General features: G+C 36.9%; 2 protein-coding genes across 2 annotated transcripts in view; one reads left to right on the top strand and one right to left on the bottom strand.

Moving 5' to 3' along the window:
* SEPTIN10 (septin 10) overlaps positions 1-20,985 on the bottom strand; it is a 62,684-nt gene extending 41,699 nt beyond the window's left edge. Inside the window, exon 1 of the mRNA XM_051984271.1 lies at positions 20,193-20,985. Within this exon, the coding sequence (XP_051840231.1) occupies positions 20,193-20,222 (30 nt within the window). The 5' untranslated portion in view covers positions 20,223-20,985. The remainder of the gene's footprint in view (positions 1-20,192) is intronic.
* A 188-nt stretch (positions 20,986-21,173) lies between these two features.
* Positions 21,174-24,509, top strand: SOWAHC (sosondowah ankyrin repeat domain family member C). The gene has a single exon (XM_051984268.1). It carries the CDS (start codon positions 21,458-21,460, stop codon positions 23,315-23,317), a length of 1,860 nt encoding a protein of 619 aa, XP_051840228.1. The 5' UTR covers positions 21,174-21,457; the 3' UTR covers positions 23,318-24,509.
* The last annotated feature ends 2,787 nt before the right edge of the window (positions 24,510-27,296 follow it).

The raw sequence follows: 27,296 nt of genomic DNA, 5'->3' as shown, positions 1-27,296 counted from the left end.
AAGGAGGGAAAGAGACCCACATGTGCAAAAATATTTGTGGTGGCCCTTTTTGTAGTGGCAAGAAACTGGAAACGGAATGTATATCCATCAATTAGAGAATGGCTGAATAAATTGGTATATGAACCTTATGGAATATTATTTTTCTGTAAGAAATGACCAACAGGATGATTCCAGATAGACCTAGAGAAAATTATATGAACTGATGCTAAGTGAAATGAGCAGAACCAGGAGATCATTACACACAGAAACAAGATTCTACAATGATCATTTCTGATGGACATGGCTCTCTTCACCAATAAGATGATTCAAATCGGTTCCAATTGTTCAGTGATGAAAAGAGCCATCTATACCCAGAGAGGACTGTGGAAACTGAGTGTGATTCACAACATAGCATTTTCACTCTCTTTGTTATTTGCTTGCATTTTATTTTGCTTCTCTTTTTTTCTTGTGCAGCACAATAATTGTATAAATATGTATACATATATTGGATTTAATATATATTTCTACCACATTTAACATATTAGACTACTTGCAATCTAAGTAAGGGTATGGGGGGAAAAGGTGGAATTGGAAACAAAAGGTTTTACAAGGATTAATGTTGAAGAATTGTCCATACATATGTTTTGAGAAATAAAAAGCTTTAATTTAAAAGAGAAGAAAAAAAAAAAAAGTAAACCAGAAAGGTGGGAAAAAAGATCCAACATGATAGTCAATAAGATTAAACTATTTTAGATCCCTAGACAGGTAGATGTGTAAATTATATCAAAGCGAAAAGGCACAAAAGACCCTATTAAAATAATAAAAAGCAAAACTATACTAGTGGGAATTCTCAAATTTCCTCTCTCAGAATTGGATTAAGTCTAACCACAAAATAAATAAAAAAGTTAAGAAGTAAGTAGAAAAGCTAAATATGCTAGACCTCTGGAGAAAACTGAATGGGGACATACAAAAATATTATTTTTTTCCTCAGTGGTACATGACACACAAAAACTGACCATCCATTAGGGCATAGAAATTTCACAATGAAACACAGAAAGCTGAAATATTAAATGCATCCTTTTCAGATCATGATACAATAAGAATTTTGTGTAATAAAGAATCAAGGAAAGAGACCAAAAATTAATTGGAAACTAAGTAATCTAATCCTAAAGAATGAGTGGGTCAAATGATAAATCATAGAAACCAACATTTTCATCCAATAAAAAGACAATAATGAGACAACATGCCAAAACTTATGGGATGTAGCTAAAGCAGTTCTTGGGGGGAAAATTTACTTCTTTAAATGCTTACATGAATAAAAGAAGAGATCAATTAATTGACCACTTAACCAAAAAAAGTTAGAAAAAGAACAAATTTTTAAAATCCAATTAAATACCAAATTTGAAATTCTGAAAATCAAAGGAGAGATCAATAAAACTGTAAGAAAACTATTGAACTAATAAATAAAACTGGATTGGTTTTATGAAAAATTGTTATGAACCAGAACTTGAAACAAGGTACTAAGTGGAATTGAGGAGACAATGATTAAATCTAATTAAGCATTGATTCAATCCTACAACAAATAATGGTTTCCTAGGGATATAATGATTGATTTATACTCAGTGTAGAGCATATAAGCAAGAAGCTCTCAGGGCCAGAAAAGACAAGTGCACTGGAAGCTCTTGGAGGCTGAGACAGATTCATTCCATCATCCACCTTTGTGGTGGCTGGAGGCTGAAGCACAAACCTTTGGATTCGAAGAGATTCAGAGGGCAGAAAAAGAAGAAGGAGGCTCAAGCTCTCAGAACCAAGGAGATAGGCCTCTAAGAAAGCTAACTAGACCCCAGGAAAAGAGACAAGACTTTAAAGGAGAAAATAAAGGATTTGGACTTTAACACCTGGCTGCACTTGTGATTACTGAACTGAAACGAAGGCTGCTCCCAGAGACCCCCAAGAAAACCAAATAAACAGAGAATATTACAAAAAACAAACCTTTGGTTAATTTGATTAGAACAAAGGAAGAAAACCAAATGGAAAAGGCAAATTCACCACCAATGAAGAGGAAAATAATGGAATATTAGAAATTATTTTGTCCAACTAATGTCAATAAATCCTATAAGCTAAATAAAATGGATGAATATTTACAAAAAAATATAAACTGATCACATTAACAGAAGAGGCAATACAATACTTTTTTATATTTATATAAATGTTTTATATATAAAAATATTTTATGTAAAAATTTTATATAAATTTTTTTATATATAAAAATATTACATTGAAAAATTGAACAAGCCATCAATGAACTCTGTAGTGTTCTCAGTTGGTTTTCTGGAGGTCTTAGAGTAGCCTTTGTTTCAGTAGGATAGCCACCACAAGAATAGCCAGATGTTAAAGTCCAAATTCTTTATTGCCTCCTTGCCTGGGGCCTGGTTAGCTTTCTTCAGGCCCTTCAGATGGGCCTTGGTCTTAGCAGTAAGGGAGGAGGGGGAGAGAGGGAGAGGGGAAGCAGGACAAGACAGCCACCACAAGGCTGATGAACACAGAATGAATGAATCTCTCTCTTTTTGGCTCCCAAGAGCTTGAGCTCCCACCTCCAGTCCTTTGTCTTTTCCAACTGTGACTCTGGCCGAGTTTGTCCCAGCTTTATATGCTCTATTTTAATTAGATCATAGGTGTGAATCTTGTAGAACTATATTAAGTACTAAGTACATGTACTGAACTAGAGAACTATTAATCACCATGCTAAACTAGATAACTATTGTCTTATCAATTTTACTGACTTAACACCTTGTAAGAATCCTTGTTTCAAGTACAGAGTTCTGGCCCATAACATAACTCCCTAAGGAAAAAAAAAAAACCCAAACAAACACCAGGACCAAAAGGATTTACAAGTGAATTCTACCAAACATTTAAAGAACAATTAATTCCAATGCCAAATCAATTATTTGAAAAAAAAAAATAAGTGAAAGAGTCCTGCCAAATTCCTTTTGTGACACAAAAACAGAAAGAAAATGATAAGATCAATTTCCCTAAAAAAATATTGAAGCAATTTTTTAAAGTAAAATAGTAGCAAAGAGATTACAACAACTTATCATCAGGATAATACACTATTATTGGGTGGCATTTGTAGCAGGAAGGCAGAGCTGGGACAATATTAGGAAATATCAGCATAATGGACCACAATAATAAAACCAACGAATCATACAATTACCTGAATAGATGCAGAAAAAACTGACAAAGCACACACTCCTATTAAAAATTTAGAGAGAATAGGAATAAATGGAGTTTTCCTTAAAATGATAAAGATCTACTTAAAACTATCAGCAAGTATTACCTGTAATACTAGAATAAACTAGAAGCATTCCCAATAAGATTTGGGCGAAACAAGGATGTCCATTATCATCACATATTATACAATAATGAACTAATAATGTTAGCTTTAGCAATAAGAGAAGGAAAAGAAATTGAAGGAATTAAAATAGGCAAATCATCTTTGCAGATAATATAATGGTATACCTTAGAGAATCAACTAAAGAATTACTTGAAATGATTAAAAACTCTAGAAAAGTTTCAAGATATTAAATAAACTCACATAAACTATCAGCATTTCTTCATATTACCAACAAAATCTAGCAGCAAGAGATAAAAAGGAAAATTCTATTTAATATAAATATAGACAATATAAAATATTTGAGAGTCTACCTGCCAAGAGAAACTCTGGAACATCAATACAATTACAAAACACTTTTCATACAAACAACAGTAAATCTGAACAATTGGAAAAATATCAATTATTTATGGATAAGCTGAACTATTAACAAGAAGGATGACAATTTTATCTTAATTAACATATTTATTTAATGCTGTATCAACCTGACAAAAAATTATTTTATAAACATACGAAAAATAATAAGTCATCTAGAGGAATAAAAGATCAAGAATATTAAAAGAATCAATGGAGAAAGAAATGAAAAGGGAGATAGCCTACATGTACCAGACATAAAACTGTATTAAAATGTAGCAGTTATCAAAATAATTTGGTAGTAGCTATGAAATAGAGTAATGGATCAATGGAATAGTTAGGTACACAAAATACAGTAATAAGTGACTATAGTAATCTATTGTTTGATAAACCCAAAAACTCCAGCTTCTAGGATAAGAACTCACTATTTTATAAAAACTGCTGGGAAAACCAGAAAATAATAGGGCAAAAACTAGGCATAGAAATATAGGTTTCACACTCTGTACCAAGATAAAGTAGAAATGGGTTCATGATTTAAACATAAAAAAAATACTAAAAGCAAATTAGAAGAGCAATAGATCATTTAGTAGGTCAGATTTTTGAAGATGGGATGAGCTTGTGAACAAATAGAGATTATAAAATGCAAAAAAAAAAAAAAAAAAAAGAATTTTGATTCATTAAATTTAAAAGATCTTGCACAAAGAAAACCAATGCAACTAAAATTAGATGGAAAGCAGAAAGTTGGGCAACAATTTTTATAGCCAGTATTTCTGATAAAAGTCTCATTTTTTTCTTTTTCCCCCCATTTTTTTTTAATTAAAGCTTTTTATTTTCAAAACATATGCATGAATAATTTTTCAACATTAACCCTTGCAAAATCTTGTTCCAATTTCCCTCCTCTTCCCTAGATGGCAACTAGTCAAATATGTTAAACATGGTAGAAATATATGTTAAATCCAATATATGCAATACATATTTATACAATTATCTTGCTGCACAAGAAAAATCAAACCAAACAGGAAAAAAAAAGAGAGAAAGTAAAATGCAAACAAACAACAACAAAAAGAGTGAAAATGCTGTGTTGTGAGCCATACTCAGTTCCCATAGTCCTCTTTCTGGGTGAAGATAGCTCTCTTCATCACAAGATCATTGAAACTGTTCTGAATCATCTCATTGTTGAAGGGTGCCATGTCCATCACAATTGATCATCATATAATCTTATTGTTGCCATGTACAATGATCTCCTCGTTCTGCTCATTTCACTTACCATAGTTTCTGTAAGTCTCTCCATTGCTGTGTACAATGATCTCCTGATTTCTAAAATATATAGAGAACTGAGTCAAATTTATAAGAGAACAAGTCATTTCCCAATTTATAAATGGTCAAAGGATAGAAACAGGCAGTTTTCAGATGAAGAAATTAAAACTATCAACAATTACATGAAAAAATGCTCTACATCACTATTGATTAGAGCAGGATTAGGGAACCTTTTTTCTTTCAAGGGCCATTTGGATATTTTCAACATCATTCACAAGCCATACAAAATTATCAAGCAATGAGAGGTTATCACCTGCAGTTACCTTGGCAGGGACAGATCAAATGATTTTGTAAACATTTCTCACCCCTGGACTAGAGAAATGCAAGTTAAAACAACTCTGGGGTACTACCTCACATTTGTCAGATTGGTTTAAGATTAAAGAAAAAGAAAATGATAAATGTTGGAGAAGATGCGGGAAAACTGGGACATTAAGGCTGATCCAATCATTCCAGACAGCAATTTGAAACTATTCCTAAAGGTCTACAAAATTGTGCATATCTTTTGATCGAGCAACACCACTACTAGATCTCTGTCTCAAAGAGATAAGGAGAAAAGATGCACATGTACAAAAAAATATTTATAGCAGCTCTTTTTGTGGTGGCAAGGATTTGGAAATTGTGAGTATGTACATCATTTGGGGCATGTAGTGGATGTAATGAAGGTAATGAAATACTATTGTGCTATAAGAAAAGATGCAGACAGATTTCAGAAAAACATGCAAAGACTTAACATGAATGAACTGAAGCTGAGTGAAGTGATCAGAATCATGAGAACAGCAACATTGTGTAGTGATTAACTATGACAGACTTAGTTTCTCAACAATATGATGATCCAAAAGACTCATGATCTCATGTTATCCACCACATTTGGACAAAGAACTATGGAGTCTGAATGCAGATCGAAACATACTATTTTAACTTTTGTTGCTGGGTTTTTGTTTTCTTTTCTTGATCTGTTTCCCAGATCTGTTATTTTTCTTATGAGATGTCATTTTTATTTTTTCATTCTTTATATTGTGTTTTATTTTTTCTTTGTCTCATAACGTTGGATTTTCTTTGCCCAGTTATAGAACAAAAGAAAACCTACAAGGAAGCAAAGATGACAGTTCTGAACACAATGTGCAGTATTTATTATATAGGCTATTTTAAAAATTTTATCTTTTACAATAGCCTTTTATTTTTCCAAATACATGCAAAGATAATTACATGCAAAATCTTGTGTTCCAAATTTTTCTCCCTCCCTTCCCCCATCTCCTCCTCTAACCAGTAAACAATCCAATATAAACATGTACAATTCTTCTGAACATATTTCCATATTCATCATGCTGTGCAAAAAAAAAAAAAAAAATCAAAAGGGAAAAAACACACACATGTGCACACACACAATAAAATGACCATGACATCAACAAAAAAAAGGTAAAAATAATATTCTTTGATCCACAATCTCCATAGTTGTCTCTCTGGATGCAGATGGCTCATTCCATCACAAGACTATTGGAATTGCTTTGAATTACCTCATTGTTGAAAAGAGCCAAGTCCATCACAGTTGATCATCACATAATTTTGTTGCTGCTATGGACAATGTTCTCTTAGTTCTATTCATGTCACTTAGCATCAGTTTATGTAAGTGTTTCCAGCCTTTTCTGAAATCAGTCTGCTCATCATTTCTTATAAAACATTATATTCCATTGCATTTATATGCCATAACCTATTTTAACTATTCCCCAATTGCTGGACAACCATTCGATTGATAGTTCCTTTAGGTTTTCTTGAAATGGAAATTTGTCTAATATTTTAAAGCCTCATGTTTTGCTGTGTATATGGTAACAGGTTTTTTTTGTTTGTTTGTTTTCTTTTTATATTGTTTGTTTTTCTAGTTTCTAGTTAGTTTTCTAGTTTAAAAAGTTAAAAAGTCTTCTTAGGCAATCAACTTTAGGGGCATTAAAACCTACCTAAAATCTAATGACTATGGCAATTATACCCATGTTAGTATAAGGTAGTTAGAAAACATATCATTTGAAGTAATGTAAATAACCAAAAATCTCACATGATCAAAAAAAAAATTGGCTATTTGTTTTTAACTTTCACTATAACTTTTAATATACATGGCTTATTTTTCTGGCCCATTCAGTTATTAAATAAGCAAATTTTGTTTCCAAGACAGTGAATATGTTTTGCAGTTTTTTTATAGCAAAATTCCATATAATCTTCATAAAGTTTTTCTAATCAAAGTACATATCAAATATGCCCTTTGTTTATTCATTTCCTGAGCTTCTGAGGACTGCCCAAAAGCTTTCTTTTAATCTCCTTTGAGCAAGTATTTTTGATGAGGAAGCTTGAGTCATCTATAAGGACTATAAATAGTTTTGTCAAGTTAATATTTTCCAGACATTACTTGGTCGTTATTTTGTAAACTGGGAATTCCCAGTTAAAAAAACTTTTTTTTAATAGAATTTTCTGATAACAATCAGAAGTGACTATCTGCTTGATTCTTGTATCAAAAAGCACCCATTTTTGAAAGGCTAAGAAATTCCCAATCTTTTATCTATAAGGAGAATTACAAAGAAAATAACCAGTCCGTAAGGTGAAATCATAATGTCAATAAGCATTTATTAAATACTATGTGCAGCATTGATAAACCCTAATGATACAAAGACAAGCCAAAATAAATACCTTCCCTCAAAAAGTTGACAATCTAATGAAAAAAACTAAACATTTAAAGGAAGAGTTGATACTAAAACATGGGGAAATCTTAAAATCGCCACTACCCAGCTCCATAAATTATTCTCTCCATTATTCTTTCTAATCCATTATTATCCATTATTCTTCAAATTTTATATAAAGATATGATGAAAAAAGCATGAAAGAATTGAAAAAAGCAATTATTAAAGGCTTGTCATATGCAAAGCACTGTGCAAAGTGCTTAGGACACAAAAATGTTAGCCTCTGCTCTCAAGTTTATATTTTAATAGGGGAGACATCACATCTGGAAGGTTTTAGCTCCATATCATTTGAAAAGAACCCATGGTCTTTCAATAGTACTGCCAATACATATTAATGCCACTTTATTAATGCCATTTCCACTGACAAAGTCATGTTACGCTGTGATGTTCAACTTTTTTACAATACCAAGGACTCTGACAGCAAAAACTCTTTTCTTCAACACTTTTGAACATAGGCACTGCAGGAACAGATGCATCTCTTTAAGGGTCATTTCCCAAAAAGATGGCTGAGGACATCAGTCTGGAAGCACTGCCATTCCACAGCTCTTAGGTCCAGAGTCAGAGGCTGTTTCCACCATTTGGATATGAAAAATGTGGTAGTAGTTATCTGACTTGCCTTGCTGCTTCAGTTAGATTGGCTTTCCTGCCCTCTGTGGCACATAGTGCTATTACCTGGCCCCTTTGCCATACAAGCTGCATATCTGAACAATGTCTATAAGGGCTGGTCTGGAAGTACCACTGGTGATCTACAGCAGAAGTGTCAAAGTGTCACTGACTCAGATTAAAATATAACTGGGAAATGTTTAAAAAAAAAAAAAAAAAACCAACATAGATAAATTTGAGGTTTTCCAAGCTGATATGAAGACCTCAGGGATCTATTTCTATTTGAGTTTAGCATCACAGGTCTACAGAGTACTGCCACTCCCAGGGATCCTATGCTCTTCTGCCTTATATCTTTAGACCTGGGAAAGTCTTTTTGTAGTACTATTTATAGGATTCTTGGACAAGGAATAATTTATAATATAGTAAAACATAGTTTTTAATATTTTGCTTCATCAATCCAGAACAATGGTTTCTTAATGTTGAAGAATCATTTGCTTAGTGGCAGCTGGTCAGAAGTTATTGCTAGTGGTATAATGAGGAAGGTAAGCCTGTTCTCCATAATGATTTCACTTCTTAGTGATGGCTATGGGGACTGCGCTAGAAACAGAAACAGGCTTGGTTTCAGAAGCACTGCTATTTCTAAAACTTTTGATTTTTGGATTTTATTGATCCATAGTATTCAACGATCATGAACAGGAGCCAGTTATGTTACTGGCACATAGCAGGCACTTAAGTCTAACTCATTCATTCACAATGAATTTTCCTTTGCCTACTGTGAGAAATCAAACATGTGCTTCCAGGTTTGGAAGAGAGAATACTCTCCCAGCTTCTCATTTGGATCTAAAATTTACACCTCCAATATAGTACTAAATTGTGGGCTATAGACCCCTTCAACTCAGAACTACTGAGCTAGAAGACATATTAGACATTACATAATCCAGACTCTCTCATTTTTAAAGAAGACTAATTAGAAGGCCAAAGAAGAGATTTACCATAACTACCTAACAAATTTATGGTGCCATAGCCTAAGTACCCTGACTTATTAGTATTCATTTCATAGACCATGTTGCAGTCTTGTATGTCAAGACTCTTATACGTAGATTCATGCAAGTGTACAGTGTCATTAAGTTTAGTGGTGCTACAGTTTCCAAGGAGAAATTTTAAGAATCATTTCTCCAAGTGTTCTTCGGATATAATCTTCAAGGACCTTAGGTATATCAAGTCCAAAGCCTGCAGATGGCAATTTTTCATGTTTAAGGGATACGATCAAGAATAAGAGCCAATAGTATCACTGTGATTTTATATTAGGGCAAGAAGCCTTTTCAGATCCATCTAAAAATAGAATGGGAAATAGAATAGAGGGGCTTTGTCCCTCTCCTTCCAAACTATACACAATTGGTCTGGGATCAATTGTAAAATAACCAAAGCATGGAACTTAGACTAAAAGTAAGCCTACAAGTTCTGTCACTCAGAACTTAGTAGTGCTTTCCAACTAGCTGATATGGTATTGGGATTTTTTTTAATAAGAAAAAAAACTGTTAGGAAAACCAAGATTTGGAGGGAAAAAACTGATTATTTGCTGGATTCCATATCCATTCAAAAGGTGGCAGATTTTATCTACTTTTGGGGATCAAAATTGCTTATAAAAATTTTAAAGCATTCAAGCTTTGATTATCTTATTACTGCTGTTTATAGTTGTTTGTTTACCTAGTTCTACTTCATTCTGCATCAGTTCATATATCTTCCTATTTTCTTTGTATTCATCATTTCTTATAGCATGATAATGTTCCAGAACATTTTTAGTCAGTAGCCTTTTCCAGTCTAAAATGAAGGTAGTGTTGGTGAATGATTTTTTTGTTTGCAGATGATTGTGCACTCAATGTAGCCTTTGAAGCTGAGATGCTACAAAGTATCGATTAATTCTCTTAGCCAGCACCACACCATCCATCTATAGAACCATTCATTATAGCATATAATGAAGTTTTGAATGCTGTGGATAAGTTCTCTTACCTTGGCAGAATACTTTCCATATTGATAATGAGATTGACACATGCATTGCCAGAGCTAGTTCAGTTTTTGAGAGGTTCCGAAGGAAAGAGTGGGATATGAGACATAGACTGACTGCCAAACTGAAGATCTACAGAGGTATTGTGCTGACGTCATTGTTGTATGCCTGTGAAACCTGGACTACCAGCGCCATGCCAGGAACTGAATTGTTTCCATTTGAATTGTCTTAAAGAGTCTAAAGATCACTTGGCAGAATAAGATAACAGACACAGAGGTCCTCTCAAGTGCCATTCATTCCAATTCTTCTGGGGAAAGCACAACTCCCTTAGGCTGGCCACATTGTTCGAATGCCAAATGTACATTTGCCCCTCCACGCCCCCTCCCTCCTGCAAAAAAAAAAAATTATTTTATGGAGAACTCACATAGGGCAAGAGTTGACAAAGTTGTCAGAAAAAGCCATACAAGAACACTCTCAAGATGTCTCTTGAAGAACTTTAGAATCAATTTTATGACATGGGAAACATGGCACAGGAGCCCCCAGCATGGTGTGCCTTCATCAGAAAAGGTGCTGTGCTTTATGAGCAAAGCCGAATTGAATTAGCCCAGAATGCTAGATGAGCAAAGTTAGAGAACCCACCCCAAATGTTCATAGGGACTATTTATATCTGACCTATGGCAGGGCATTCTGAGCTCATCTTTGTCTGATCAGCCACAGTCAAACACACTGTAACTTGACTCTAATATTGTGATGTCATTTTGGTCCTTTTCGAGAACAAAGAACTACCACCTTAGTCAGTAAACTATTATTATTATTGAGGTACTTAAATAGAGCAGTAGATGGAGTGCTGGGTCTGAAGACTAGAGTTCAAATCTTGCTTCAGTTTCTTATTAGTTGTGTGACACTGAGTAAGTCACTTAATCTCTGTCTGCCTTAGTTTCCTCAACTACAAAACGAATATATAAATAGCACTTATCTCATAGGGTTGTAGTAAGGATCAAATGAACTAATATTTATAAAGCACTCACTGCTTGACATACAGTAGGCTCTATAAAAAAGCTTAATTCCTTTCCTCTTAAGGGCTAACTATACAAATACAAAAGAGAAAAATAGTCCCTACCATCAAGGGATTTACAAATTTAATGAGGGAAAGACAACACAAAAAAGGGAACTGAAAGGGAATAGGAGATAAAAAGAATATGATGGAAGAGTCTAAATAGATCCAAAAGAATGCAGAAACAGGGGGAAATGATGATATGGTTGGCCTATACCCCTTTCCTTAAATGAAGTTTTTGGAGTTCATGGGAAAAAAAATCAGAGGAATAAAACATATTGACTGATGAGCATGAGTACCAAGGCTGATTGGATCTTGCAGGATTGAGATTTCCTAATGATCAAGTGAATGATATAAAGTCCAAAGAATTCCATGAACCCAAAGCTGGGTAAGAAATGAAAAGTGTACCACAATTGGTTTAGCCAACCAAGGGAATTTACTACCCTCTTCTTTGCCACAAGTACTGCTATAAATATTTTGGTATATATGGAGACTTCTTCTATTGATTATCTCCCATCAGGTATCTCTGGGTCAAGGAATATGAATATTTTAGTTGCTTTTTCTACATAGTCTGTTTTGGAGAACAATTTGGAATTAATTCACAGTTTTACCAATGCCTATCTTTCCATCCATGACCTTTTTAATACAGACTCTTCCTATCTTTTGAGGCTTTGGCCAATTTATAGCATGTGAAGTAAAGTTTCAATTATCTTGATTTCCATGCATTTTTATTAGTAATTTGGTTTAACAGTTTGCAATTCTTTTGTGAATTGTTCATTCATATCCACTACTGAGGATTAGTTTCTGGTCTTCAATAATTCTGTTCATTGTTTATGGGGGGTTAGTCATTTCCAATTATGTCCAGCCAGTTGAGTTTTTCAAAGATACTAGACAGATATTATGTATATGCTGCATTATTCTATATCCTTAGCAAAGGCATTTGCTACAAAGACTTTTCCTCCAGTTGACCACTTCCCTCTTATCCTGGTTATATTCATCCTACTTGCACAAATTCATTTCATTTAACTGAAATTATTTGTTACCTTTTGTAATCACAGTTGTGCCTAATTTAAGAATGTATTCCCTTACTTTTAATTGTAAAAGATATTTGATCTGGACCACAACATAGCATTTCCACTCCTTCTGTTATTGCCTGCTTACATTTTTGTTTTCCTTCTCAGGTTATTTTTACTTTATTTCTAAATCCGATTTTTCTTGTACAGCAATATAACTGTATAAATATGTATACACATATTGTATTGAACATATACTCTTAACATATTTAACATGTATTGGTCTACCTGCCATCTAGGAGAGAGGGTGGGAGGAAGGAGGGGAAAAGTTGGAACAGAAAGTTTTTTGCAAGGATTGAAAAATTGAAAAATTACCCATGCATGTCTTGTAAATAAAAAGCTAAAAATAACTAATTTTTTTTTAAAATGTTTTTTTAAGATACTTGATCTGGTTCTCGAAATTTTTTTTTAATGGTATATATAAATGAGTTTTCTTTCAACTCAAAATCTGTGATTATTATTACAGGTATCACTTGCTTGTGGCTGCTGGGGATCTAATTCTGACCAGCAGAACAGATCGCTTCATGTGAGAGGATAATAATACAAGGAGACTGAGAGGCAGTTGCATTCTCTCATCTCTCTCCTCTTCCTCTTGCCTCCAATTTATTCCATTCCTAATCCATAAACAACATCTGCATCAGTAAAGGCTGATTTACAATTCCTTCAGTGGTATGATTCACAACAGTAGAGGCTTCAGGAAAACCAACCTACCACCCCCCTTCACATTTAAGCATGGTCCTCAACAAATGATTATGTAATTTTTTAAATCTTGCTTTCTACCTCATAACGTTTTATCTTTTTTTTCTTTTTTGTGAAACAATTGGGGTTAAGTGATTTGCCCAAGGTCACATAGCTAGTAAATGTAAAGTGTCTGAGGCCACATTTTAACTCAAATCCCTCCTGAATTTTTTATCCATAGAACCATTTGATTTCCCCTTCACCTAATAACTTTAAAAAAATCATACAGAAATGCAGCACATTTTCATAAATCTACTTTTAAACAATGTTTAAGGATCAGCCTTGTCAATATCTATTAGAGAAAGTTTATGATATAAAATAGATAGAGGGACTAAATCTAGGGTCAGAAAGAACTGAGTTCTAATGATCCTTAAGATACTAGTTTTATGACCTTGGACAAGTCACAAAACCTGTTCCTGCCTTGTTTTCCTCATCTGTAAAATGGGGAAAATAGTACTTATCTCCCACAGTTATTGTGAAGATAAAATACGATCATACTTGTAAAGCACTCTGCAAACCTTAAAACAAATATTAGTGGTAGCTCTTGTCAATAGCTATTACCATCTCTACTACTCTTAACATGTATAGGACAAATATTTCACCTATAAAATTAGATGAAAGATCCAAGATATTGTCTACAATTAAAAAACTTACTCTCTAAGAAAGAATAACAGGACTTTTTGGTCTGGAGAGAATACCACCATAAAATGATTAAGTAAAAACTTCATTTGTCTTGAGAGACAGATTTTGTATTTGAGTCCTAGAGAAATAATAAGTAAATAAAATAAAACCAACAACAAAACAGAACATTGAAATTACTGAATTTCTAAAGCTAAGACAATGAGCCTTTACTCCTGTTGTTACTTTTACCTTTTCTTACTTGAGCATAAGCATGGGCTCTCTTCCTTTTTAACTACCCTCCTTTTGCTTGGATGAAGATTTCAAATGCATACTATTTTGGAGGCACATTTATTTACTATTATTTTCTAACTATGATGGTCCTTGCCCTTTTCTGTCATCTTAGTAATGTATCCTTATCCATTCTGGCAATGTTTCTAACAACAATGTGGGATCAGAATAGTTGTTTGTTTAAAAAAAAAAGTATCATTACTGTACAATGTGTACTACTGTAACAGATACATGTTAACTTAACATTGTTTCCTTGTTTCGGACATAATATCTCACATTCCCCTAACCGGAATAGGAATTCAGGAACTGTTCTAATGTTTTTTTTTATTTATTTCTTATTTCCCATTCTTCAAAGATACATACTTTTATTCCCCCCGATAGTCTCCCTGCCCATAGTATCCTCCTCCATATTAAACAGTCTATATGAATTGCTATATAATCTCATTCTGCTGTTGATAAACTTCTAATTCCACCCAGTTTGATACTAAAGGACTTACTCCCTCTAGTGTTTGGTGTCTTCTTTCCTAAAACAATTCATCTAAGTCAAAAGCTCTTAACTTTTTTGGTGTCATACACTCCTATGAAAGCCTATAGAACTCTTCTCAAAATGTTTTTAAATAATTGAGAGGAAATGCCAAATTTCAGCTAGAAGTTAGTGAAATAAAGAAGTAATTTGTTTTTTCTCCAACCAGCTTGAGAAAATTGCTGAAATCTAGTCATGAATTGTGGAATAAGGATTAAGAACTGATCTAGAGACAGTAGATGATACAGTGGAGAAAGCATTGGTTCTGAAGTCAGGAGGACCCAGTTCAAATTAGGCCTTCAACACTTAATACTTACTAGGCTCTGTGATCCTGGGCAAGTCACTTAATCCCATTTGCCTTGCCAAAAAATAAAAAACAACATCCTGATCTAAATCATTTAAAGTGTATGAAAAACAGCAAGGAAGTCAGTCACTGGACTGCAGAGTTCATGGGTTGGGGGAAAGTAAGGTATAAGAATACTATTAAAATCTGAGCAAGCCAGGTTCTAAAAGGCTTTGGACATCAAAAAGGATTTTATAGTTGATCATGGAAGTGATAGGAAGTCTGGACTTAGTGATAAAGGTTGGGAATGATCAGAGTCAGAACGTTAGCTTTTTATCCATTTGATACCTAAGTGAAAGCTGAACCATAGAAGTCAACTGACTAGAAGGCATAAATACTACAGGCCAGACCTTAAGGGAGATGTAGGGAGGGAAAGAGGAACTGGCAGACTTAATCCAAGAGACACTGAAACAGTGGACTCCAGATTCTCATCACATTGAGAGATGGGACTGATCCAAGCCAATCTTTTCTTCTCTTGAGATCATTAGCTAAATAAATCATCTTTATGAGTTGCTGATAATAGATCCTGATTTAAAAAAAAATAATAAAATAACTCCCATTTTACTCGGATATCCTCTAAGAGGTATATTAGCAAACCTTACTTCTGACTTGTTAGGACTTGCCAGAGTTTCCACTCCACTGGCAAACATTCAAAAGCAGAGTTATCTACACTGAACAATAAAGGTATGAGTAAAACTTTATGAGGATTTTTTCACTAATCTCTCCATATTAGTTGAAAAATTATAAATTCTATTTCACAGAGGAATTAATTTGCCCAAGATCACACGGCAAGTAATGATGTTAGGAACAAAACGACAGTTCACCACTCCCATTCAATCTACTAAATTTCTTATTGAAATTAAATTCAAAACACAATATAACATAAAGCCCAGTAACAGTGCTTAAAAAAATCAAATCCTTTATTTCTTATATGATGGGCATATAAAAATGATATAAAGACATGTATTTTGTTTCAATTGCTGTGGTGAGTTGAAACATACATTTTTCCAGAGCTATATATAACTGCAAGCTATCTTACTGGGATTAAAGTACATTCCATGATCCTGGAAAATTTTAAACTTATTTAGAGTATAAAGGATATTCAGAGCATAGACAGATTGTTCAAACACAATCTCGTTAACAGAATGCCCTAGCCAATTCTGTTAAACACAGCACTTGGTACACACCAGATTCTGTCCCCTATGCAAAAACAGGCTAGTAGGGCCCTGTGAAGATCCTCTACATTTGGGAATTCAGGTTATATTTCCAGGGCTCTATGCCAACACACTCTACCTCAACAAATAGTAATATTATTTTATGCCTATTTTATTTACATATTGAACTCTTCTTGGAAAAGGGAGATAAAAAGCTCTGGCATGTGATGAAAAAATTAAAATAAACTAGAAAATAGACAGAAACAGCCTTTAATGAGCGTACAACACTAAAAGAGTTTAAAGAGGAACAAACTAAATGGATGCCTGTTAGAATATATTCATTCTGCAATACTACCCAGAAATAAGGCGGTATCTGCAAAACAAAACTAATAGCTTTTCCTACCTTCAGATTGTTTACAAATTTACTAAGAAAAAAAAAATTATACATACATACACATACACAAACACACTTATTTATTATATATATTTATATATATATAGTCAATAATGACATTACAAAAGATGTCATAAAGGACTATGTAACCCTGTGCTAGTTATGGCATAACAATCATTAAGTGCTATGAAGGAAACAGTGCAATGATCATTGCTGACTGAAGTGGTAAGGGAAGCTTCATGAAGGTGGTAAGATTGGGGTTGACCTGGAAGGATAGATAGGATTTGGAAAGGTGAAAGGGTAAGGAAGATAGGACAGGTTAACTAAAATGGTCTGAAAAGAGCCAAAACAAAAAAGTGCTGATGCAGAAATTTACATGAATTCTGCAATTTGAAAAAAAAAATTGAAGGGAGAAAAAGAAAATTAAGAATACAGTTGTGAAAGCTTGTCTTCAATTAAACAGATATTTATTAAACTAAAAAAGAAACATGAGAGAATCCATAGCTTGCAATAAGTAAAATAGAGATTTCTATGATACTATTCAGAAATAGTTAATAGACGCAGATTTGTCATTTGATGGAAAATTATGAATAGCTCTTCAAAAATAGAAAAATGAAATCAAGTACTTGTATTCACAATTGTTATCAAAGTTTGTGCTGTTATCACAGAGGTTAGCAATAAACATGAGATACAGTATATTAGAATGCACTATCAATCAGAGTCAAGAAAACTTGGATATAGTCCAACTTGAAAAATAGAATATATGACAACCCCTAACCAGTTAAAAAAAATTTTTTTCCCCCAAAGGATGAGGAAAGTGAAAACAAGTAACTTGAGCATAATTATCTTCTTTTTGTTTTGTCAAGAATATGTCCTGAATATGTTCTGGAATATGACCATCTCAGAGATAATTCCATAATATGCAAATGAATTGGATTTGAATGAGAAAGGTATATACTAGGTCACCAACCTCACTTTCTCCTCCTGAAACATCTGGGTCCAGTGGCCAGCTATAGATTAGGAAGGCAGGATATGCAGTGGGAGACCTTGACCTTTTTAAGCTAAAGTCTTAACAAGTCCCTGATCTAGGCAGCTGCCCATTCAGTGATTAGGTAAATAGAAAGAAATGAGGAAAAGATTGGCATTTTTTAATCTAGTCATTTGTATGCTTATGTGCAAATTAATCAATTTTTTAAAATTCTGAGAGGGGAAGAGGCTCAGGTTTTCCAAAACAATTGTTATTTACATTCACTGTAAGTCAATCAGGGCCCAAACAAAACCAAGTGAATTGTTAGGACCTTTTGTAGCCATGGAGAACCAGAGTGCTTTGAGTTTAAAATATGGTCCTTAAGACCTAGCCTGTGAACCCCTAAAGAAAGAAAGAAGGGAGGGAGGAAGAGAAAGGGAGAGGAGAAAAGAGAGAAAATGAGAGGGGAAGAAGGGAGGAAGGAAGAAGGAAGGAAGGAAACTGTGTTGCTCCTACTCTTGCAGATAATAGTCTTTCATTCTCAAAGACAACAATGACATCAGGAAGATGATGCAAGTGAATTGGGTTTCTCCATCAGAATCATCTGAATCCGATGACCAGATACCATTGACTCCATGTCCAAGGATTCTCTTTGCTTTATACCATGCTTATATGCATTGATGTTTTCAAATCTAAAAGTGAAAGAACTCTACTTTTGGGGTAGTCGGTCAACTAGCATTATTTATTACACACTGACAATATGACAGTTGCTAAGATCTCAGGATACAGAGGAAAGGCAAAAAACAACAAAAAAGTCTCTACATTCAAAAATCTCACAATCTTATAGGAACTTCAAAAAGAGCTATAAAACAGCATGATTTTTTAAAAATCTACTTCAGTATAAGAAATTTTAACTTTTTTGGACAAAAAGGACAAAATATAAAATTAAGTTAAAAATAGCATTACAGAAAATGGGCTTTGCAAACCTTACAGTGATATACAAATGTAAGCTATGTAATAAATATCTAGCTCTTCATGATCTTAGTTTGTATCAGCAAGAAAGAGCATGCTAGAAAACTGCCAAGACACTGGGAAGTCAAAGTCAAATCCATCTCCAACCTCAGCTTCGTACCTATGTGAGCTTAGGCAAGTTGCCTGAAATCTCGGCAGACTTTAATTTCTTAAATGAGAGGGCACACTAGGCCTCTGGTGTCTCTTCTAAATTTCTATGATTCTAAGTCACATTTACTTAATTTCTGGATTTTCATTTCTTCATATTTATAATGGGGATAAACAGTCTCACAGGGCTATTGGGAGAATAAAAGGAGATTGACTTATGTTAAAGGCCATTGCATTGATCTTGCTCCTCTGGCAGTATTCTTTTTTTACATTCTACCCTATAATATAGATTTGTAATGGAAGAGACAAACTAAGGACTGGAGTTGTGTTTCTTTTTTCTATTTTTTTTTTTTTATTCCTAATTCCGTTTGCCTTATCTGTAATAAATGCTTAATAAAGATGTTTCCTCTTAAAGTATCAATGTGATCCCAATCTTAAGGATGGTTCAGATTTGCAGAAAAGATACCAGGCATGGTAAGAGGGCAAAGGCACTGGAAAGAATACCATCTAAAAAGAGTCCAGAAATTCCCCAAAGAGACCCGTTTTAAAATGGGTTAAACTGAGCCCAGAATGACAAGATTACAAGTTTGTGTTTCATCCTACAGGTTAAAAGAAACTGGAAATCCAAGCAGATGTTATTATTTATCTTAAATTCGAAAGCTATATTTTCCACACTCAAAAACTGCAAGTTATATTTTCCATACACGCAAAATTTCAAGCAACTGCTTAACAGCATAAGATCTTAGGTCTTAATTTTTTCCACATACAGGAGAACAAACAGGCCACTATCCAACATAAACGTGGGCAAACTTCCATTCCATTCTTTCCTAAAAGCCCTAACACGCAGAGTACAAAAGCAACCTCCTAATTCCACCGCTCAAGCTTGCCTTCTTAATTACAGCTTACAGGTAGTCTGAAGTCTGCCCTAATAATAAAGCACAGTCGGAGAGGGAAGAGTTTGACCATCACATCTGAGAGAGTTAATATCCCAGCACCGCTTTCTCCTAAAGGCCCGCAACCTAATCAACACTGACCTCTCCCACCCGTTACTGCAAGAAGGGAAAAAAAAAAAAATTTCCTGCTCCCGGATTCGGGAGGCTTCCCCGCCCCCCGGTCCTAGGGCTTTGTCTGCCGGCGCGCGCCCCTTCTCCGCTACTGTTGGGGAGACCTTAGGAGTGTTTCTGGAAATGAGAAAATTAGAAGGTAAAAGAGGTTCGAGTGACAATAAGCAGAGCTGATGAAGTCGAGAGGAAACAAGAGCAACAGACTGAGTGGGCGAGCCGGAGGGAGAAAAGGCAGAAGTTCCCGAGACGTCCGGGCAGCAGAGCCCAGGCGGACTACATTATGAGTCCAGGATGACCCCCCCATTCCCCCCAGGGGTGGAGGTCTCCGAAGCTGACAACTTTGCAGAACACAAGAACCAAGAACTGAAGCCTCCCCTTCCTGGGCACGGAGCAAGTCCGCCGCCTGCAAGCCCCCGACTTTGGGGAGCTCACAGAAACATTGGCACCACTCCCGAGAGGATGCCCCGGGCGGCGGCACTTACCGTGTGCCGCGCCACATCGGAGGAAGTCATAGTCTCTCGGGATGTCCTGCAGCTACTCGGGATGCGAAATATGGGACACACGAAAGCCGGAGCCGCAGTTTCTGCACTCTCTAGTCTCCAAGAGAACAGGGGAAACCTTGGAGCTAAGAGTGAGGAAGAAAAGAAGTAGAAATAGGAGGAACCACAGCGTCCCGACTACAGCCCAAGGGCTCCCAGCAGCTGGAATTTAACTGGTGGCGCAAAGGAGTCTGGAGCGAGCCTCCCGGGGAGGGTGGGGCTAGGAGAGCGGGATCCCGGGGGCTGGGAAGGGTGGAGCCAAAGCCCCGAGGAGCGCGGGAGACCCGGGCGGAGTTCATTGAGGGCGGTAGCCCGAGGAAGGGAGGGGGCGGAGCCCTAGCGGAAAGGCCTGCACGAGATGGAAACGGGGCGGGGCCAAGTCGGGAGTCTCCAGACAGGGGAGATCCTTATGCATGAAGACTCTGCCCAGCTGGGGGCGCTAGCGTGACGCGGCTGACTACCAGGCTCTGGGCGCGAACCCAATTGAGGACGGGGGAGGGGTGTGTCCTGGCGGAGGAGCGACTTGAACGGCTCACTACTTTTCTGGGTTGGAGCCGCGAACCTCCCTTCGAAACAGAGGACCCCCATGATGTTTAGGGGACAGGGAAATGGAGGAGTACGAAAGAAAGTCTGAAAGAGTTAAGGAGAGGGGGGGTCTGTTTTCTGAACGCGGGAAGAATGTTCGGAATAAAAGAATGAAGGGAACGTAGGAAGAATTGCGCGCCCCCTCCCCCACGCTCCCCTAGGCAACCACAGTTAGTAGCGACTGAGATTGGCCGACCAGCGGGCGGGACCGGAAGTAAGGCGGAGCCCGGGGGAGGAGCCAGCTGGAGAGGGAGGTAGGGGAAGGGCGGGGCGGTGGGAGCAGGGGGCGGGGTCTGGGTATCTTCTGCTGTTTTTGCTGCTAGTAGAGGTGGTGGCGAGGCAGCGCTGCGGGAGGCAGCTGCGGACACCGCGGCGTCTGTCTGTCCTGACTGAGGCCCGCCTCGCCGAGCCCTAGAGCAGACGTTCGTGGTCTCTTGGGTTGGCCAACGTGTCGGGGGGCGCAGTTCATCTACGCCAGCTCAGACAGGACTCAAGCCACCGCCCCCTTTTCTCCAGGAGGTTCCCCTAGCCGTGCTGCCCTTCCCGCCTGCGATGGGGCCGGGCTGAGCCTTCTCCCGCTTCGCTGTCCCTTTGCAAGGGAGAAAGGAGAAGGGAGGAGAGGGATGGAGGAGCTTGGACAGGAGGCGGTATTGCTCTTCCTCACCCAAAGAGGGGGCCGAGCCCGCAACGCGGAGCTGGTGGAGCATTTCAGGGGGGCCCTGGGAGGTGAGCCCGAGCAGCGAGCCCGGGCCCGGGATCGCTTCAAGCAGCTGGTGAACACTGTGGCTACAGTCCGAACCGATCCTGAAGACGGGACCAAGTATGTATACCTGAAGAAGAAGTTCATCAGTGGTAGTCTGCCTCTCCCGGTGCCCGCGGGGCATGAGGGGGCCCCGACCCTCCAGGTCCCCGAGGGCGGCGAGCGGGGGGCTGGCAGCGAGCATCGTCCCTCATCTCCAGCCGGGCCAGTGGACTTGAGAAAGGAGGATGCGCGGAGCCCACCACCCTCCCCCGGAAGTAGGGAGCCTAACCCAGAGTTGCAGGAACAGGAGCAGCAGCAGTTACCGTCGCCGGTCGCTCTTCAGGTAGTGCCCAGTATCTCTGTGACCGAAGCACCCGAGCTCGAGGAGGCTTCGGGCCCTCTGGACAGCGCTAACCTGCCTACCCCTAATGAACTTGAGTCACCGGAGGGAAACATTCCTCCCTCCAGTGGGGACCACTTGGTCCCAGAGAGCACTCCTGAGGAAAGTGGACAGACAGTGGACCAAGAATTGCCTCCCCATCTAGTCTCTGGTGAAAGCAGCAGGAATGAATTGCCGAGATTGGGGCAGGTGCAGCCCCTGGGCGTCGGGGCGCGGAGGAAAAATTCTAGACGTAATGTACCTCTGCTCCGAGGGCTACCACAGGGTTCCTGCGGTGGGGAAGAGTCAGAACCTTTCTCAAAAAACTGGGAGGAGGGAGACGTTTGCAGCTCTCCTGGAGGAGTCAGTACCCCAAGACCTGGCCGCAAGAATTTGCTGGATCTGATGATAGGCAGTTCCCCGCAGCTTAAAAGGAGTTTCTTTGTTGGGGGAAACAACCCTGGGGGCTCTTCTGGAGGGGGACGTGCGCCCAGAAGTGGCGGAGACTCAGACACCGCTTCTTTAGCTTCGTCTTCCACCGAGGAAGAAGGAAGCGCAACCGGGTCGGTGGCCTTGGACCCTCTGGAACATGCCTGGATGCTTTCTGCCTCGGATGGTAAATGGGACAGTTTGGAAGGACTGCTCACTTGCGAGCCTGGTTTACTGGCCAAGCGTGATTTTATCACCGGCTTCACCTGCCTTCACTGGGCCGCCAAGCATGGAAAGCAGGAACTCCTGGCCATGCTGGTCAATTTTGCCAATAAGCACCAGTTACCAGTAAACATCAACGCCAGGACCAGCGCAGGCTATACAGCTCTGCACCTAGCAGCAATGCATGGACATGTAGAGGTAGTGAAGTTGCTGGTGGGAGCCTATGATGCAGATGTGGACATTAGGGATTACAGCGGAAAAAAGGCCTCTCAGTATCTGAGCCAGAGCATCGCAGAGGAGATTAAGAATTTGGTGGGCGCCCTGGAAGACGATGATGGAGAGAGTGCTTCGGAAAGTGTGGGTGGGCGCTGGAAGCTCTCTAAAGTACTCCCTTCAAATCTTATCACATATAAACTCTCTCATGTACTGGAGGATGGGGGAGATCACCATCACCACCACTACCACCACCACCACCACTCTTTGGCTGATGGGTCTGCTGGGAGCAAGTCATCGAGTCGCAAAGCATCAGGTGGCAGCAGCAGCAGAATGAAACCCAGACTCAACAAAATTCGGTTCCGAACGCAGATCATTCACAGCACACCCTCTTTCAGGGACCCTGAACAACCATTATCAGAGGAGGAAAGGCCCCTTAAAAGCAGCTCCTCCACATCCTCCTTCAAATTGAGACCGAAATCCAATGTATTCGGGTAAAATTTATTCTTTTGGGCACAGTTTAGAATATGTCCTCTGGCGTAGGAAATTTGAATGTTAAACAGAATTTGGAATAAATATAGGAAGAGAAGGGGAAAGATTAAGGAAAATAAAACTCCATTCTGTACTTGGGGGAGGGGAAGGAGAGGAAAGAGATCATGCATTCTATTGGGTAAACCCATATATAAACAAACTACTGGGATAGACTTTTAAACCTCTCCGTAAATGGCTGATTCTCTGCAAACACTGGCTTATTTTGGGCTAGTGTATCTGTGCCAACAGATTCCTTCCCCTTAGAATTTTTTTCCCCTCTAGATCCCAAATTTTTAGGGACTAGATAGGAACTTGAAGTGGTAAGGACAATTTTTTTTTGGTAACCTTTTACTGTTACTGGATTTTGTGCATAAATACATCGTTTTTGATGCGTCTGTTTAAATATTGTTACTCTCATAGGAATGGAGATAGTCAGTTTGCAATGAAACTTGTATGTTCTGCCATGCATTTTCTGTAAATGTTTTTGCTGTTGGAGGTACTATTACTACTGAATGTATAGTCAACAGAATGCAAAAGCACTGATAAAGATAATGTGAGTGAAAATGGGAGTTTTCAGTAGCAGTCACTATTTTAAATATTTAAGTTTATAATCACTGTGAACTCAAATGCTAAGTAAAATTTTTTGAGTTAATCTGTGGTACATTCCATCTAACTGTATATAACAGCACTGCACTCAGCACTGTGGTGCATCATTCGTAACTTAATGCAACAGACCTAGAACACTCTTAGCACCAATCATGCTGTAAATGAATAGTTTTTTAATCAGACCTAAATCAATTCAAGTATTAAATATTCCTAGTCATTCCTTTTTAAATTAATAATCCAAGAGTCATTTAACTGTCTTGCCTTTTTTTTTTTTTTTTACCCTGTTTTATGGTGCTTGGGGTGGAAATGCTTCAAGAAACAATTTCTAGTTTTAGATGCTTAGCTGGAATTGGCAGTCTACTAGAATAAGCTCATGAAGTTACTATTAAGTTAGACTTTTAACAGACTATTACTATTAAATTATTCCCATTTAAGGTACAATTTTTTTTAACAAGTAGAACTTTCTTATCTGTGCTCTGAAGTAATGTTCTGCACATTTTAAGATCTTAGTCTAAACCCATTAGCTAACTTAACAGCTTTCTTGAAGTTAATACATTCTCTCTCTGTTTCTCTCTTCCCCTACCCCCCCTCTCTCCCCCACCCTATTCTCCCTCTCTCTCCCACCTTACCCCTCCCTCTCTCTGTCCCTCTCTTCCTTTCATCTCTCTTTCTCTCTCTCTCTCTCTCTCTCTCTCTCCCCTCTCTTTCTTCCTTTCTCTCATCTCTCTCTCTCTCTCCACCCCCCCTCTTCCTCCCTCTCTCTCTCTCTCAAAAGGAAAATGTCAATTAAAAGCCAAGTGATAAATCTTCCAAGTTTAAAAATGGCACTTTCCCTTCACGAAGTAAGGGGCTGGTCTTATATCTTGAATGCTGCTGGGTTGTCCAATCCCTTTGTACATAAACAAAATAATGCCAATAAAAATCCAAAACTTTAAAGTATAGTTCCCAATTTCATTTCATATATATGTATACATATATATATTTCATATATATGTATATATAAATGGCTTTATATTTCTTTTTTAAATCTAGCTCAAAAGCATATCAAGACCTGTCACTGAAATTAGAAAAAATCCTAAGAAGAGCTAGCTCAAGCAGATCTGCTCTATCAATTCTCACATATATGACATTTCTGGTACTCTGTTGCAAACTAACAAGCATCTGCCTATACTCATAGAGATGAGAGTAAGAAACTTTCCCTAAATTATCAGTTTAGCCACTGCATAGTTTGCACAGAGTTACTACATTTAAAGTGTTATATCTCAGCATACAGAAATTAACAACAGCTTGATGTCATATCTTTTATTAGATGAGGAATGTTACTTACATAACGACATATGAAAAAATTATCCTTTAAAAATGTAAGCTATATTCCTTAGTGCCTTTACTTTTTTTGTTTGCTGTTAGAAAAATGGGGCGTATCAATGTGTAAAAAGCACTTTTTTACTCACACAGATGAGTCAAGAGCCAATCTGTAAATCCTGTTCAAGGAAAGAAATGGATTTCTTAATGAGAAAAAAACCCGATTTGTTTTGTAACCATCTGTATAGCTTATAAAGGAAAGCATCAATTAATTGAAACTCAAAATGTCTAATAATGTAGAATAAATTGAAATTTTCCAGCTCCTAATTTGATTAAAACTATAAGCTAAGGAACAAGATTTATCTTGACTGGAAATTTTAACCTTTTAATTACTAATGTAAAGATTGGCATAGTTTGGCATTTCTATTTTGAAATAGCATAATTCAATACCGTTTTGATTAGAACACAAATATATTTAATGTACTGTTGAACAATCAAAATATTAAACTATTAAATAGGAGTGGTACTTAGTTGAACAAAATATTTTATTTTAAAGAATTTTGTGGGTTTAATATTCCAATTCTTTGTAGATCTAGCAGTTTGTATATATCTTACTTTTACCTCCCCCTCCCACCAAAGTATTTGTTTTGGCTTACACATCAAAATATGTTAGTATCATTTTCAAAAATCATTCCAATTAGGAGCTATTATAAATCTCCCTAATCATAATGTGCTTATGTGCTATGAAATCTGTAGCATTTATTTCACTTTTTGTCACTTTACATTTCCTCTTAGTTATTTTTTAAATTCCAAATCAAGAGATTATGGATGAAATTATTTGTATTCAACTGAAATTCATAGTTGTGCCTATTCATGGATATATTGTGTATTGGATATTTTAAAAGTTGCTTATTCAAAAACTGTGATGCAAAAAAATAAGAAAATGAACATGTGTATGTGTCATAGGTACACTTGAAAATATTGAATGTGTATTAATTCTGTTAACTTTTTATGGTATGAGTACTGAAGCTAGCCTGTATAACTTGAAACTTTGATACTGTTTTATTGTGTCTTATGCCTAAAAACTTGGGGACCAGGATGCTTTATCTATATATACATACACACACACACACACACACACATGCATATGTATGTATAGTAAAAGTTTGGGAGTCTGAGAGTTTAATTTGTGTGTAAGAAGTTGAACTTTCATTTGCCAAAATAAATGTGGCTCACTAGAATTTTGCTCAGTTTTCTTTGTTACCAGTGTTCATAGTCTTTCTATAATGGATTGTTATATCTATTAGGAACTTTGACCTTCCTCCCCTTAGCTGCTGCAGTAAAATTCAGATGCAATACTTTTAGGTAGCTTATGGACAGAAGGATGCCCCTAAAAAAAAATCTGGTACAAATTTCAGTCAATCATAAACCCTCATAAAACTGTAGAAATCGATGTGTTGTTTTTTGATTTTCACCTTAATCAGATTTTACTAATATGAAGATGAAGAAATTGAGAAAAGAACAGAGTTGAACACATTTAAGTATGGTCCTCTGTTCCCTTTAATTATGTTACTTAATCTTGTTCTTTATTATTTTTAAAATAGCTTTTAAAAGAAGAATAGATTGATTTTTATATTTTAATTTGTCTGAAAGATTAAAGTCCTGCTTTTACATCCAAGAAGAAATACTATTTTTCTTTAGAAGTTTCCTTATCTTACAGAGGCTACTCTGAACAATTCATTTGGAAACATGTCCCCATCTGAAAGGACAAAAGTTCTTTGTTTTATAGAGTAAGCATTTAAAATTTAACCACAGTAATGAATATACCCTATAAGTCATTGGCACAATTTCCCTAAATGCATCTTCTATGGAATATATATCAAACTACAAATGTGCACATACCTGTAAGATATGACAGTATTGTTTCAGTGCCTCTTGAGTTTTTTCTACTTATATATATTTGATAAATATTTATCTATGGATTTTAAATGTTAATTTTAGTCTTCCTCTTAAAAAGCCCTTTTTACTTGATAGAACC

This window comes from Antechinus flavipes, chromosome 3, assembly GCF_016432865.1.
Source record: "Antechinus flavipes isolate AdamAnt ecotype Samford, QLD, Australia chromosome 3, AdamAnt_v2, whole genome shotgun sequence".
Classification (NCBI taxonomy): domain Eukaryota; kingdom Metazoa; phylum Chordata; class Mammalia; order Dasyuromorphia; family Dasyuridae; genus Antechinus; species Antechinus flavipes.
The sequence above is the reverse complement of the archived record's forward strand: the minus strand, read 5'-3'. Positions and strand labels throughout refer to the sequence as shown.

Bases quoted from the DNA above. Each gene is read 5' to 3' on its own strand.
- SOWAHC (XM_051984268.1), top strand. From the start codon at position 21,458: ATGGAGGAGCTTGGACAGGAGGCGGTATTGCTCTTCCTCACCCAAAGA.